The following is a 16,984-nucleotide window of genomic DNA, read 5'->3' as shown; positions in this document are numbered from 1 at the left end:
TCCCCCTCTCTCCTTTGTGTTTTCTCTTTTTCTTCCTGAGCTCCCTCAGCTCCTCTGGATCTTACAGTATCCTCCTCCTCTGTCTCTCTCAGTGACCCTGGGGTTGTTTTTGTTCATGCCAGAGAAAGCCTGTCTTATTATGTGGATGCCGTTGGGATGGCGAGCCCAGCCGGACCTCTGCCGGCCGCCGCCGCTGCACGCTCAGTTTGATTCTCTCTCCTCCTGACTTGTTGTTTGCCCAGAACAACAGCTCACACTGAGGCTTTCTTCAAATAAAAAAAAAAACACATCATCTTTTCTTCTCCCTCGTGTGCTGTGGGTGTTCAGAGGCTTTAGCTCGACTTTACGCTCGGCTGTATCACAGGTTATATTTCAATTAATCCTGCAGAATTGGGTTATTGCATGAAATTATGTCAGCGATGACTGCATATCCATATTATGTGACAGGCTACACATACGTACACTACCAATCCCTTAAGCTGTTATTCATTAGTGGAGTGAGACGCCTGCTCAGCAGACCTGAGTGTCTCTGACATGGTGGTAATTTTAATGGGAGAATTCCATTTTTAATTCCCCACGATTAGGATTTTTCAGCATTATTAATCCTGTTATCAGCAGCCAGCAGGTTGTCATGTCTGAAAGCGGCGGTCACTAAGAGAGAGAGGGAGAGAGAGAGAGAGAGAGAGAGAGAGGAGAAGAGAGAGATGGCTCATTTTGATTCTTGTCATGCTCGCTCGCTCACTCTCTCTCTCTCTGATTCTCTTTTCTCTGCATGCACATGTGACACAGGCAGAGCAGCAGAACCACTGAGGGAAGTGAATTAAAACACTTTCATAAAATGAGGACAAGAGTGGATAAACACAAAGTATTCCGTGTACTTCCACATATGGGTGTGTGTGTGTGTGTGTGTGTGTGTGTGTGTGTGTGTGTGTGTGTGTGTGTGTGTGAGGAATGTGGATTTGCCGCTTGCACTTTTGTGGGGGAAGGATGTGTCAAAATTATGCAAATGAGAAATGAACGTGAGATAAAGAACTGGCTAATTACTCTGGTTGTATTTGGCTACAACCACAGCATAGTAATCAGGACCGGAGCCACAGGGAGCAGCCCAGTGGAAGCAAACAACACCCAGTGCTCCCAGTACCCTGAAACCAGATAAACAGGCCGGGAATATTAACCTTCTATAAACTGATGAACCTTATATGTCCCATGTTATCCCTGCAGGGATGACCAGTGTGTATCTGTGGCCCACTGTGCGCTCTATTGTCATGTGTATGATGGATTTATCCAGACAATAGCCAGACAGATTAACCAGGAACAATGACAGAATTACTGAGACAATGGACTCCTGAGGTTGCTGTTGCTGTGTGGATTGGATTGTGACATTTTTAATTTGATTTCAGTGTGTGTGTGTGTGTGTGTGTGTGTGTGTGTGTGGCAGTGTGAGAAGTCAGAGCAAAGGCCTTGGAAAAAAAAAACTGGACTGATTTACATGAAACAAAAGAAAGTTTTTCGGTCGCTCTCCACTTCCTCTGCTCTCTTGGCAAAAATCCTCTGCTGTGACATCCAAGTCAGAGAAGAAGAGGGCGAGCTCTTTGTGTCACAGAGCGAGTGTGTGAAGCCATGTGGAATTTGTGATTTGTTAAATAAACAGCTTTACATACCAATTGTTTCCTGAAATATAAACAAAACAACAATGAGCAAATTGAGCTGTGAAGTGGGCGGAGCCACCGGTTGTGGAAGTTATCCTTCTTTTAATGAGAACATCATCATGAAACAAAGGAGCTCTCCCAGATAATGGACCAGTGCTGTCGGCTGATAGCTCTGAATATTACAATACCCATGAGACTTGTGCTGTGTCTCAGTTCACATACTTCCATACTCACATTGACAAGTCCAACAACATGCAGTGCACTGTTAGTTCCCGGATGGTGCACTCAAAACAGTCAAAACATTGAGTAACACGGTGGACACTTCTCACCCTCAACTGTCGCCATCTTAGCTTTATAGTGGAAGAGGAGGGACCACCAACGCATTTTCAAACTTGTGAAAACGGCGACTGAGGAAGGAGGACAAGGCAGCCATGTTGGATTAATTTCCATCTCACATGACACAGAGAGCACACACAGGAAAGTAAACGTTCATTTTGATAGTGTGTCTGTGGATTCAGTGTCATTTACATTTTCCAAAGATTTCATCATTTCATTATTTCAATCCATCCATCCATGATACCACTCATCCTTTCAGGGTTGAAGTTGATATTGACATTGGGCGGTGTACACCCTGGCTGACACACAGACACATACAACCATCCATGCTCACATTCACACCTACAAGTAATTTACCCATATTTCACCACCCTTCATTAATTAGATTGTGATAAAGAAAGCCGAACTGAGATGAGACAGTCTGGTCTACAGAGGATTTTCGCTTTGCATCACTAGCTGTGCCCACCCTTACTGTTAGGTCACAAAGCTTGGCTCCTGCCGCCTAGCAACCTAACTTTTTTTACAAAAACTTTAGGTTTCAGGGCCCTTGGTTTTAACAGTTGCACTGTTAGCAGTAAAAACAAAACTTAAATTTAAAAGTGTAATCCTCGGGTTCTTAGTCAGTGTTATTTGCTTTCACAACAGGTGAGCAATGACTCTTGGGATAGGTTGGGTCACAAAGGATCCAATGGGTGGATCCCAGAAAAAGAAGGGCGCCTTCAAATTGTGACACTCTAGTGGCACCGCTGTCTTCACATGCACCCTCTGTAGGATGTGGCCCCTGAACTGGGATGCAGCTTTTATTTCCAGATTTTGAGAATCATCACATTCTTAAGTTTTTTGCCAATAAACGATAAACAAGGGCGTAAAGAAGAAGAAACACTTTAGTCAGTGGGGTGAAGGAGGATGTCAGTCAAACAGCCGGGTCTGTAAAATATAATAGAAATGAAAGTAAGAACCTAGAACCAAAGAAACAGAAGGGTTAGTGCAGGTTTCCTTTGTTTTTTCAACATGCATTTGCAACTTGGATTTATTCCTTCAATTAGTGATGATGAAGAGAACAAACGCACAACAACGTCTCAGTTCATATCACACCCAGCTGTTCAGCATCTGTCAGACTTTCTGTACTGATTTGAGACGTTACGATTGTGTCAATTTAGAAATATCTTAATGTTCCTTAATCACAAAGGCAATGAGCAATATTCAAATCCCTGGAAAGAAAACTACTCCTTCTGATAAGGCTATTAAAACTCTAAAAGCACTTTGTTTCTCTGCAAATAAATATTCAAGGATTCACTTTTTAATAAGAGCCTGTACCTCGGAAATGTTCTCCTCTCTGTCAGCGTATGCTCCTCTAATCCGCCGGCGTCTTCTCCCCCCGCAGTGTCTTCTATCTTCACCGTACCAAATGTCAAGCTGCAGACAGAGAGCGGGGACAGCATACAGGTGTGTGCACGGCGGAACAGTCATGGGAAGGCTTCGTCTGGCAGCAAACACTGACCTGAGGCAGCATCCTGCACATGACTGCCTGACAGGTACGTGCTCATTACCATGCAAGAGACAGACGCACACAGTGTGCTGCAGCTGCAGAGTGCGGCTCCGCACACTCACAAGGAGGAAAATGAAACACACTGAGGTGAAACTTTAATGATCTGAAACTTTTCTCTTCTTTCAAGCTCTTTTATCTTAACATGTCTGGGATTGTGTGGCAGAGTTGTAGAAAATGACTACAGCTACATCCTCCTTTATGTTCAGTCTTTTGTTTTATATTTATTTCCCCCATTAAAAAGCAGTGAGCCTCATGTCATGGTGATCCCAACCTGAACAGCCATACAGGTCGTTTATTCCAGCCCTCTGATACAGCCCCTAAAAGTGCGCCCTGACTGAGGCTGGCATACAAGACTTTGGTTGTCATGGTTACAGTAATAACCACATGGACTGAACCCACATATTCCTGTGTTTTGTTGACCCATCCATCCACCCCAACCTCCTCCTGACGTGGACTTTGTTGCTCTATAAACTACGTCACCGCACTTTACCCTTTGCTCCTGTCATCATTACTACGACCACTAGATGTCGCCTAGCAACAAAACCTAACTATGGGTCATAATAACCTGTTGACAGACGACCTGTGGGCTTGTTTTTTACAGGACAGTCTCTGTGATCCACTTTTTGACCTAAAGGAAAGAAGAATAATTTTTAATTCGAAGGCTGGAATCATGCTAACATGCTAACATGCTAACGTAAATCCAGGCTTTAGTAGTCTGCATTTGGCTGCTTAAACTGTAAAATAGTTCTTACAAGATAACATCAAAGCATATTTGTCTTTTTGAGATGGGAAGTCAATGCTTAGGATGTACAACGAATGAAAGTCAAAAAAGACAGTATTTAATAGCATTATATGATGAGGTGTCCTTTTTGTCCCTTGAGAAATGGAAGATGTTCCACATTCAATGCTAAGCTAAGGAACAAGAAAAGATCAGAAAAAACACTTCACTCACAATCTGCTGTCTCAAAATTAGAATTTATGACTCTGATCCATCAGAAGATATATTTGTGGTTTTGAGAACCAAAAACCAGCTCAGTGTAGTTTAACATCTCCTCTCTCAGGCTTCTAGTAACAACAGGTCAGTCAGCAATAAGCAATTTAAAATTATGACTTAGGATTAGTAGGATTTGTTTTAAATTATTTCAGACTTATCATCTGTTTTGTTTTCCCCACTTTGTCTCTCCCTGGTGTGAATGGGCTTCTGTTGTAGAATAATTGATTCTTCATAGTAAAAAAAAGTTGTGCATTGTCTGTTGCTAGTTGCTGATGTATTGTTAGTTCTCAGCCTTAAAATGTTTTCACTTTTTCTCTCTCTGGAGCCACTAGAAATATCTGAAACATCTTAAATACCACGAGCCAAGGAAACAAACACATATTGAAACATACGTGATATACAACATGCCACGAATGAACATATCTGATCATAAGCTGCTGCTGATCTCTGGCCAGCACTTATCTGCTTCCCACCGACCACCACAGTCTTTCTTTTAACTCTGACACCATGAGATCCGTGCTCTCTGCAGAGAAGCACAGAATGCAATAATAGATGGAGGAATGGCTTTAAGTGGATGAGGAGGGTGTCCCATTCATCAGACACTGGGGTCTCATTCACCGCTCACATAAAGCAGCACTATTTGCATGTAATAAGAGGTGCAGAGGCCAGGCGTGGGGACAATGGCCGGTCTAATGATGGACTGTGGGGATTGTGAGGACTGCAACAGGGCCTCAGCACAGGGCCACAGCACAGCATCATGGACCAGATTATATCTGTAATTACTGACAGGTGCAGAGCCTCAGCAGACACATCACCTCTTTAAATAGAGATCGCCAACTTAAGATTCTTCAGCGTTTTATGTCCTGATGCTTCTACAGACTCTACATGGAGGCTGAATGCCCCGTGTTTACTATGAGAGTGAATATGTTGAAGTGGGTGTATCCTCATCTGGGGGCTGTGTGTGTGTGTGTGTGTGTGTGTGTGTGTGTGTGTGTGTGTGTGTGTGTGTGTGTGGAGGGTGGAAGTCACCCCACTGAGAGAGCTGTGTCCTCTCAGCTGCTGCATTTACATTGAAATCAGCCTCTTTGTCCGGACCCGTCCTGAAGCCTGACAGGCTGGGAGAGCTTCACTGATATCAGCCTAATCCCTGTGCACACAGTCACATTAACACACTGACAAATTACACCAACACACACACCAACACACACACACAGCCAGTTCTGCATTCTCACAAATGTAACTCATGCACATGTTTAAACTATGTTTCTCACCATGTATCTTAGGCTGAGTTAGAAAAACTAGACTACGCAGAGTAAACACAGAATCAGTACATCCTTTTCTTTTCCTTAAAGTCTTGAGTATTAAAATGTAATGTTGTGTAGTGCTTCATTCTCTTCATTTATCTCAGTGTTGCAGTTAATATGAAATCAGAGGTAAGTTTAGTTTTTTTTCCTTAATTCAGTTGCTAAGGTCTTCGGTGTGTCCCTCTGTGCAACCTTAAATACTTAAGTGAACATTTTATGGAAAACTTAAGGAGAGGGCATGAGGGTGTTTTATGCAACTGCTTTTATTTTAAGGGAAACTTAACTTGGACTCTAAAGACAATCTTAACTTAAGGTGTTTTGTGCAACTGGCTCCAGAGACTATGATCCTCCTCCTGCACCTGGTGTGTTTTGAGACAACCAAACCACTTTGTTAAGGTGAAGGAGAGATGGTTTTAAATATTGAAAAGAGTAAAGGTGATTTATTATTGCTCCTCTGAAGTTTCCTGACTTTTAGTCTGTGCTACAGTCCACAAATGGTGAATTCTTGAATTTCCATAATGCAGCTCTATAGTTTCCTGCTGCTGTCTGTTAAAAACCTTAAGTCCCAGGTCGATGACATCATCAGGGTCATCTTTTCAAACTCCCTCCAGACCCACAGGAGACATTATACAATGGTTCTCACAGCTTTGACTCATGCTTCAAGTCGCTGTTGACTTTTTCAATATTTAAAACAGCTGTGGCTGAGATTTTATATTTGGTATGTGTGAAAACTGTTTGACAGTGTGAGAGCATTGACAGAGAATCATCAGCTGAATCTGCAGCTCAGCTTCACACAGCGTTACAGTTCCAGCTCATTGTTTGTCTGTCTGGACACAACTTCATGTCCTGGTTCATCCTCACTATTCTCATAAATCCACTGTGCACGACCTGCTCAGCAGAGCAGCTGGTGAACACAGTGGAGCTTTTAGCAGCTGAAGAGCCACAGATTTTTCACCATATTAACAATGTTATTTATTATTGTGCAAGATAATACACCCATCTTAATGTTTTAGTGTTTGCATATTTTTTTTTTATATTGACTATCTTATTTTTATTATTAGAAAGAATCTCAGTCAATGTCAGTCTTTTTTCCTGATTTCGTTGGATGTAGATCTTACAGTGACAATAAAGGCTCTCTAATCCTCTACCAGAGCTGGTAGAGACCAAACATAGAGATAAAAGACGGAGAAGACTGGACTCAGATTCATCAGGTGGACACAAACATGCTTCTCCAAATCAATGATAATGTTGCTCTGGACAGTGTCTGCTAAGTTCCATATATCAAGTTAAAAGGTTGTAACTCTGTATGTCAATTTTCTAATGTAATTTTTTATAATCTTTTTTGTCAATATGTTATTATAAACAGTTCCTATTCATATTTCAGCTCTCTGACCTGCAGTTCTTTTTTTTTGCTTTATTTTTATTTATATTATTTTCTTCTTCTATTTTTATTGTTATGAACCAAAACACAAAATTCCTCGTATGTGAAAACCTGATTCTGATTCTGATTCAGTGTTGTGTTCACACTAAAACCAGAGCAGTTGTTGAAGGTTGAATAAAGAACAAGAACACTGTAAACACATTAATCCTGTTTTAGACCAATCAGATGAAAACGTTTCCTTGTTATGTTGATAATGTGATTCAGGTGTCATTACATGACTCCGCCCATCTCTCTGTCCTTCAGTTCATCCACCTGTTATTTTCTGCACCACTCAGACAGCACAGCATGACCACTTACTAAAATGCAGCCTGTGGCTTGGTTAGTTTTACTACTGAGGAAAATACACATGTATTAACCAGAAATATTGTTGCCATGGTTACCTGCCACTCAGTATAACTTGCGTAGTGATTTAGAGAAGTGGTCAAACCACGTCTGAACTGAACAAATACACGTTTTTAAACGAATCATTTAGAAACAAGTGTTTTCCTCAGCCTTCCTGTTATACTGCTCCTATCGTAGTGCATGGGGAATAGTATTATGAGCACTACACAAAGAAATTACATACATTATTAAAATAATATTTAACTGAACATGTATAAGCCTGTTCCTAAAGCAGTTTTTCTCTAAAATCAGAGGTAAAGGAGGTAAGGAGAAGGGAAGCAGGGGGGAGGGGAAGGAGAGGGAGAGATGGAAGCAGGGGAAGGTTTCTTTTTGTTGAGGCAGCGTTGTATTATTTATAGGAGGTGGTGGAGGCAGGCCGCTTCAGACGGAGCGCAGCAAAGAAGGCGAGCAGCCCCCTTTCTCTTTTGTGGGTCTATTCCCAGTGGGCAGGCTTTGTGCTGGCTGGATGGCTGCCTTTGAGGAAACCCAGGCAGCTATTGAGCTGAGAGTGAAGGCCGGGCCTGACTCGCCCGCTCCGAGACACAGCGACACTACAGCACCACAATGTCTGTCACCGCCGCGGCCAGGGAGGGAAAGAAAAGGACGCAGAAAGAGTGACAGAGGATGGGGGGGGAGTGGGAGTGTTTGATTTTGCCAGGGAGGGAAGAAAGAAAGAGTGTTTTTGTGGCAAGAGCAGAGAAAGGCAGGAAGAGATGGAAGGAGTGGATAGAAAAAAAATGCAGACAGGGCTGGAGAGGAGGAGAAAGGGGGGAAAGGGAAAAAAGGCAGGTCTCCTTTACAGTACTGCGCCGCATTGATCTATGTTTATTCATGATTCTGCATTATTCACAAGATTAGCTGATGCAACTCGGTGCCGGGGGTAGGCAATGGCTCCCCCCGTCAATCCACTCAGTGACCACACAGTTCAGCTTCGAGTCCCAACAACAAGTGGGAGGCAGCTGCCCTGTCTCTGAGCCTCAACACACTCCACTGATACTCCAGGATGAAGTGCGTGAAGAATTGGACACAGTGTGCTCACAGTCAGAATACATAACAAAGCATAAAACATTGATTCAATCAGGGAGCAAAAAGCAACATGAAAGAGGTAAAATCAACAGCTCAGTGCCTCAGTCCAAACAAGAGTTTAGTTGGTTGTATTTTGAAAGCAAATCTGCAGAGGCTGAATGCCGTGGTGCAGATCTGTGCCGAGTTATAAGATCTGGATATGTGTGTAACACACTGCTCTCTGGTGTTATTCATTAGCTCACTGTTCCATGTGCTAGAACTTAAAGTTGCATTCATCAACATCTTCATATGAGTATATCTGATGGTAAAGACGGTCGCTCATCATGACCAAGCATCAACCTCCAGGCCTGAAAAATGAAGCCAACACTGACATGGTGAAAAATGCAGTTTCTCATTTCACCATCACCACTAGAGTCTGGCTCCAGCAGTGAGTCAGTCCCCATAGACTCCCATGTTCAAATGTCCAACTTTACAGCATTTTTATATAACTCACCTGTTTACATTTTATTAAGGACTAAAGTTATGTATAACTGAGGGTGTGGCCACTTTGAGTGACAGGTGGGCACCCCACCTCTTTGCTCATATTTGGATTAGCTAGGAGTTAGGGGTGGAGTCAGGCACTGCCAAGATGGCGGAGAAGCTCACTCATCCACCTCTGCAGATTTAGCTTCTTTCAGCTGATTGCTTTGGTTTTAAAGCAGCCTCACTGTTTTGGTTCAGTCGCACCACTTTTATCAGTCTCATTTCCAGCAGCAGCAGGTAGCAGAAAAAACCCACTGTGTAGCGCCACCCTAGATGGTGATCATAGTGGAGCGTCTAGCAGCTAATGAGCCAGATGTTTCTCGTAGTTGTTGGTGCAGGAGCTCAAAAGAAGATAGAAGAAGGATAATATATGAATGAACTTCTATTCATAGTGTTGCATAATCATGTGTCTGCTGGTTGTTTCAGCAAGCTGTAGTTTGCCAACATAATCCACCATAATATGTCCCACAGGTGATTTTTGTTATACTGGTGTGTTTGAGGCTAGAAAAGAAACAATATCTGTATGTTTCCATGTTGTGACCAAAAGGATGTCTGGTTTGTTTCCTGATTCAGTGCTCTTATCGTGAAGACAGCATCGTTCCTCAGTGACTCTCATCTCAGTTAATAAATGACTTCAAATGAATCATTTATGGTCTTCAGTCTCTTTGGTTGTGGTCTCGTTAAGCTGAGGTAACTAAAACTACCTGGTTTAGGTTAGAAAAATGAAAATCAATGGTCTCCAGTGTTGTAGTCAGATGCGTTGTGTTTAATTTATTTTTCATTTTTTAAGAAGGTCACTACTCAGGATTAGTTCAGTTGTTTTTGCTGTTGAGGACAGTCCGACACTGTTGATGCATTTATTTAGATCAAATATGAAACACAGAGAATTCACAAACATTACACATTTTCACATTGAAGAGAAGCCTGCGCAAGTGTGATTGCAAATGCACAAGTTCAGCCTTTTAAAGTGGAATAAGAGAAGAAATGTGGTTTCTGTAGCGACGCTTCAGTCGGCGCCGCGCCAACGGCTGATGTCATACGGTTGAGTGCCGCTCTCTGAGCGTCTGCTGGTCACCTGGCCGCGCTTCACACGGAGCAGCAGCCTCTCTACGGCGCGTCTGTGCAGTCAGCCATCACAGGTCGGCCACAGGATCCTCTGGCCCCCGAAGCATCACTGTGTCACTTTGAAGATAACAGCTGCAGGCAAAGCTGGACTGTAGCGTCCGCAATGTAGAGGTGCCAGCTATTTATCTGAGTGCACACACACACACACACACACACACACACACACACACACACACACACACACACATTGCTTAAGCTATCTGCTCAGTAACCATGCTACATTTTTTGGGGGTGAAATGCAGGAAAGCTTCAGAACTGTGCAGGTATTTCCCTTCAAAGTAAAAGCTCTATTTGTCCCCGGTGTGTGTCTACTGTCCACAGCCGAGTCAACAGGACAGAAAAGAATATTTCTGCCTCTGTAGCAGGAAGAAATAGATTTGTGCGGTCCACAAAACGACCTGTCAGAAAGTTTTTCTAGGTAGAGGACAAAGTGATTTAAAGTACATCCCTGCTGTGAGCCTGGGGGGAGGGGTGGGGTGGGGGTGGGGGTGGGGGATAGAAGGTGGGGGGAGGAAGGATAACCGGAGGCATAGCCTTGAGAAATGGAGAGCCTTCAGTCAAATCAGCCGTTTTTTCTCTCCCACTGACTCTTATACCGGTATGGCTTCAGAGGCCGGCAGTGGTGTGGGCTTTCATTTCATCGTCTCCTCGTGGAGAAGCACTGTGGAGGCAGAGACGTTAGCTGCAGCTCCGCACTATTCGTCCCTTTCCTGCCCTGTTTACCTCACGGTTTACATCCGGCTTTCACCACAGGCTCTCATTAAACCTGAATGTGCAGTACAGTGTTGTGAAGATGCTGAACATTTTTTTTTTTTGTCTGTGATATTTATGTTAAATGAACATCTTTCAATATTAACGTTTTGACTGCTGCGTGGAGCTCAGATTAAAATGCGCCACGAGGCTCCAGGCTTTTCATCTTGACTTTTTATCATTCTCCCCTCACTCCTCTCCTGAATCATCATGCAGTATCTCTGTCATTTGCCAACACTGAGCATCCTCCCACAGTCTGAAGGATCATTCTGCTACGGTTGATTTCAAACAGCAGCATGCCAGGTTTTCTAGGTTTTCAAGCTCAGTTGACTGGACTAAAGCAGAGTTATGTTGTTATTGAGTGATTCCTCACCTCATAATTAACATCCAGTTCCAACGCTAACTGTCAGTGTAGGTAGGTAAGTACTGTAGTAACGATACAGACAAGGAGGAAAGAGAGAGGTAGCAGAATTGATATCCTTTGTCCAGTGAGACATGCAACATCACTTTGTGACTTTATTATGAGCAAACGCAGCAATGAGGGACTGATGCTTAGTGAGCTCTAGAGATGCTCTGCACCAATGACCCAAAAGATAAATATCAACTGAAATCAAGTCCATCAGAATCTGATCCTTCCCCTCCCTGTTCTCTGCTGTGATTGGTCAGCTCGGTGGTGTTGCAGTGCTGCTCTCTGTTACGACAGCTGGGCTCCAGTTGTGAGCTTTCTGCTGCACATGAAGCTGAACCGTTTACTTTCACCTTTAAAAATGACAAACATCAGAGTGTGAGAGGTGAAGTGCAGAAAGAAATGACTGCTGCAGCTGTACAGCTCTCATGTTGTGACCACGGCTGCTTGTTCACTGGTGGAGCTTCCTGCTGCTGCCTGTGCTGCTCTGCATCAGAGTCTGTTAGGGTCCATTAGTGTCCATGAATTTATGGATGTCAGGTTCAGGTAGGTTTTACTCACCTCCAAGTAGAGTAGTAGCCTACATCTGCCACTATAGTACTAGTACCAGCAGTCTGAGCTAGTCAGACGAGCTATAACTGGAGTAACAGTAGCATTAACATTAGCAGCAGTGCTAACAATTTAACTAAGAAAGTATTCCTCTGTCTTTTTCCCTCTCTCTCTCTCTCTCTCTCTCTGGGCGGGGATGATGAGTGACAGGTCAGTGGATTGGATGTGATGAAGCATAAACATGGTGGAGAGAAGTGGACTTAGCTGGGAAAGAAAAAGGAGAAAGAGGGTAAAGGGAGGGTGGAGGAGGATGGAGAAGGGTTGTGGTCAGATCATGGTTTCACCTGAGCACAGAGACCAGGAGGAGAGGAGAGGAGAACAGAGGAGAGGAAACAGGAGATTAGAGAAGGGAAGAGGAGAAGAGAAAGCAGGAGAGAACTCAGGAATGAAAGCAGCAGGAGGGAGGAGGAGAAACTGGACAGAGAAGAGTGAAGATAACACAAAAGAAAGTAGACAGTGAAGAAAGAGAAAAAAGGTAGAGGACAGGAGGAGAGGAGGAGGGAGGGAGGAGGCCTCCAGGAGGAGCAGGAATCGATTTCATGAGTAATTTGTTGATCAGTGGAGGCAGCAGATGCCATCAGTCTCCTACATGTCAGGAGGAGGAGATCTGACATGAGCTCCCCTCCAGTCACAATAAGACTCCTGTTTTTTCTCTCAGCTCCTCATCCCCCCATCCTCCTCCTTTCATATCAACTCTGTCACAGTAATAGTAAGAAGGTTGCTGATATATTTCCCTGTGTGTCTGCTGGTGTAATCTTCATTCATAAAGTCAGTTGGACACAGATAAAAACACTCTCTCTCAGTTCCTCTCTGCTCCTCATTGAAATGAAAAACACATTTTACAGTTTCCACACATTTACCCTGAAAAACGGAGGGAATAGAGACTGAAGAGTGAAACGACAGCAGATTGCTGGCTTCCTCCACAGAGCTGTAAACAAATCTCAACAACAGGGAATGCTTTCCAGCGATGCAGACAAAGTACCGTATCTTTTTCACACCATCTCCCAGTTTCTTTTTTTTTTTTTCCTCCACCATATGGCTCTCCCTAATGAGCAATGCACATGTACCTCCTTCCTTTTTTGTGCCTCCAAAAAAAGAAAAAAAAGAAATTCCTTCTTATGTGCTGCAGCCAACAGCTCCTCTACAGCAGCAGATCTGGAGCTTCTTGTCTCAGCTGAGTGAATTAGTGTCAAATGAAGTATGCTAATGAGTTTAACTTTGTCTGCCTGCCATTTCAAACACTGTGGGATAATGAGTGGTGCTCAGACTGATACGAGGAGGGATGGTCCAGATTTTTATTCAGGGAGTGGATGTGAGTTGCTTCCTCCCTTCCATCGAAGCATCTACCTTGGATCGTAGCGGCTCTTTTTCTGGAGCTGCATCACTTTACCTGTGAGCTTGAGTTCAGGATTAACAAACTGAAGGATGTGACTGCAGGAAGCAGTGCAGAGGTGGGACCCGCTCTGTGTCTGTATCTTCACTTTGTCTCCAGAGGACGACTTGTTTTGTCCCTGCAGATACAGCAGGAAGGTCATAGCTGTTGTTTCAATGTTCAACAGCAGTTCAGTTACTGCAATAAACTGACACTCAGTTCACATAACAGCTATTTCATTGAAATGTTTTTGAGTTCTATATGTGCCCAAAACCGAGACCCAAACTTAAACTTGATCCACATCTACAAGACCTGACATGACTTGACTGGTTCTGCCAGATTTTGAGACTTGAACACAACCTGAGATCTGAGGCTAGAATGGAGCTATGTGTAGAGTTTGATTGTCTATGGAAAGGGTTTTTTTTAATCTGTTGCCACAGCTAGATCATTATATATACATACATACATTTGCCAACTGCTAAAAAATCACCAGAAGAAGAACTGTGTTTGGTTTTACGGCAACATGCAATGGTTTATGGCAGCCAGCATGTGTCTGGTGTGGTGTCTAGTGCTAATAACTACTGGTGCTGTTGAAGTCAGTTCGTATGAACATTTAAAGACTTGTATGAACAGATCAGTGCAGATTTCAACAGAAAACACAGACAACAGTAAAAATGTGAACAAACAGCCTCATCAGTAACAAAACTGAATCTGAATCTGAATCTCATCTGCGAGTGAATGATGATCACAATAAATCATTGTGTGACTTCCACACTGCAAAGGCCTTCTATTTGCAACAGGGCATGAATGCACATAGACGATTAACACAAAAGCTTTGCACAAGAACATCCTGTGATCCTGGAATAATAAGTCCTAATGCTCCATCACAATCTATAGGTCGGTCTTGATGGAGTTCAGGACTCCTCCAGAGCACTGCGTTGGTCCAGATGATTACAGCGTTAAACTTTGAATCAGTCAGTAAAATCTTTAGAAAAACCCTGATCGGTATTTACTTTTAAGACCCTGACTGATCCTGTCACTGTGTCTGCAGATTTAAATCATTGATGAATCTTGTTGCTGAACGGTTGCCTCAAACCAGAGACTGCTGCTGTGTGATGAACACAGGTGTTCACACAGAGGAGATCTGACCCTCAACAGGACTTCAGATCAGTCATCACACAGAAGAGCAGCACTGAGGTTTCTGCAGAACTCTGGGTCACCAGATCACACTCAGTGTTTCTGAGTCTGCAGGAGATCAATTCAGTGTAGCAAATACTTGAATTGAAGAGAGATGTCTGTGTGTGTGTGTGTGTGTATGTGTGAGTTCCAATCATTGTGGACCATTCAGTGCCCCGCTCTCTGTACTGTGTGGACTGAGGAGCTTTGTGCAGTGAGGTAAGTGTGTGTGTGTCTGCCTCTGTCTGCGTGTGGGCCTGTTTACCATGTAGAAGAGCAGCATATATATGTATCAGTTTGCCAATATAGAGCATATACATACATAAATATATCTTTTCTGCTTTCATGAACAAGACTCAAAGTCTAAAGACCCTCTAGTGGTCTCCAGAGACTCCACTGTTTATTGCAAAGAACATGCTGAGGATTTTTGTGTTTTCATGGCCGTATCAGTAATGAGGGCAGAAGTGTAAAGTTTGTCTTGAGGGTGGTGCGGGAAAGGTCAGGAGGTCATCAGCATCAGAGGAGTCCGTCCTCCCAGCAGCATGAACGTGCTCTGCAGAGTTCTTGGTATTTGGTTAGATCGTGGTCTTGTGTTGAGTGTCCAGCCTGAGTGGCACAAGACTCAGTGAAGAGTCACCGAAGCTTCAGAACGAAGAGGTTCATCCTCTGGGGAATGGAATTTGAGCTTAGCAGACCTGCTGCAGGAAAAGTTGAGGGGAGGTCACAGGAGCCACTGACGCAGATGCACAGCAGAGTTTGAGGTAATCTGCTTCTTAGTATTTTAAAATCTTAAACCAGAAGGACAGTTTTGATGGTGACTTCCAGCAGCCATGTTAATTATGACAGGAGCAAAGGAGGAAGTCATGTGACATAGAGCGACAGGGGTGCTTGGAGACAGGACACAGAAGATCGCTGTTCATTTTCTGCGTGAAACTGATGATCATCTGAGTTGTTATTATTGTAACCATGACGACGAAGGTCCAGAACACCTGCCACGGAGGCACTGTCCCAGGAGATGCTCCTGTAGATGATATTAGACCTATTTGGTGGTTTAGGTTGAGGGATCTTTTTGTTTTGACCTAACAAAGGCTGTAAGTGGAAGGTTGAGAGGTAACCAAACTGAAATAGATCATCTTCTTAGGACGATGAGTACCTTTACCAAATGTTATGGCAACCCTAACCCTAATGTATGTTGAGATATCTTGTTTTACATGGATGTGTCGGTGGATGTGTAGACGGGTCAGTCAACTGATCAAAAACAGCAGTGTCACTGTTCTGCAGCAGCAGGGTGCAACTTTACCCTGCCTGCTAACCACCTGTACCATATGCTGCAGACAGCTGCCCCCCACCTACTCCAATGAACAGCTTGTATCCTAAAATGACTCAGTTAATTATTAATTGTCTGTCGGCCCGGACGTGATAATAAAACTTGGAGCTGATGTTGTTTTAAGAACTTTTTCGGTAACTGATTCAGGAGGAAAATTCACCAAACTCAGACACCAGTAAAATGAGGTCCTGCATTATTTTCCTCAGTTTGGTTTTTGTGGTTGCCGTGGTCGCATAGCAAGCTCTTGCTGCTGTGTACTTCAGGTACGGCTGCTGTCGTGTTTCTGTTGGAAACAGTGGAGGGTATGATTGATGTCTATCAGTACTGTTGCATTGGCCTATCTTGGTTCATTAGAGGGCTCTGTTGAACCTTTGCCGCAGCACCATATGACATCATACAAGCAGACATTCCTGGGTCATTGCTCTGTAACATTAACAGCTGTAATTTTACTGTTGCCCTGGCCTTTGTCAAGACAAAAGATAAAACCACGGTTCCAGAGTTGTAAAATAAAATCCTGTCAGATTATAAACAGCTCTGAAATATTTTGCATCTGGTGAAATTGTGGAGTTGACAGTTAGAACAACCTCAGCTCTTTTAGCTGAACACTATAGTACAAAATGATCACATTTAATGTTGCAGCTTTCATCCAGAAGAGTGAGTCCTCAGTGTCTCACACTGGTTGTTGGCTCTGGTGTTAGGATCTTGTGACTGCTGTACTGCTGCAGATCTGTTTTCCCAGCGTTCAACAGCGAGCCAAGACAGGAAGTCAGCAGGAGACTGACTCGATCCGAATTGGACACGACTCACAAATTATACACTCACCGGGGAGTCTGCATGCTAACAGCAACACTGCAGCCCTGTATATGAGCGAGCGGCCTGGAAACACTGGGCCCAGTATACACGAGCCCACACTGCAGGAGGAGAGCGCGGCGAGGAGTGACTGTGAGCGTATGAAAGGGAGGAGTGTTAGAGGAGAAGCTGCGCGGCCACTCGGCCTGTTTAGAGAAAGTGAGAGGA

At 43.6% G+C, this 16,984-nt stretch overlaps 1 protein-coding gene across 4 annotated transcripts in view; it reads left to right on the top strand.

Annotated features, from left to right (window-relative positions):
• Window positions 1–16,984, top strand: part of cdk14 (cyclin dependent kinase 14) — a 198,821-nt gene that overhangs the window by 145,727 nt on the left and 36,110 nt on the right. For 3 of the 4 annotated variants that reach the window (XM_071468356.1, XM_071468358.1, XM_071468360.1), the window contains one exon: window positions 3,370–3,520. In XM_071468356.1, coding sequence (XP_071324457.1) covers window positions 3,370–3,485 — 116 coding nt within the window. In that variant the 3' untranslated portion in view covers window positions 3,486–3,520. Of the gene's footprint in view, window positions 1–3,369; window positions 3,521–4,853; window positions 6,134–16,984 lie in introns of those variants that run through there. The other variant, XM_071468357.1, reaches the window with a different exon arrangement.

Source organism: Trachinotus anak, unplaced genomic scaffold (genome assembly GCF_046630095.1).
Source record: "Trachinotus anak isolate AG129_WGS33_773 ecotype Australia unplaced genomic scaffold, CSIRO_AGI_Tana_v1 ptg000032l, whole genome shotgun sequence".
Taxonomy (NCBI): Eukaryota; Metazoa; Chordata; class Actinopteri; order Carangiformes; family Carangidae; genus Trachinotus; species Trachinotus anak.
The sequence above is the reverse complement of the archived record's forward strand: the minus strand, read 5'-3'. Positions and strand labels throughout refer to the sequence as shown.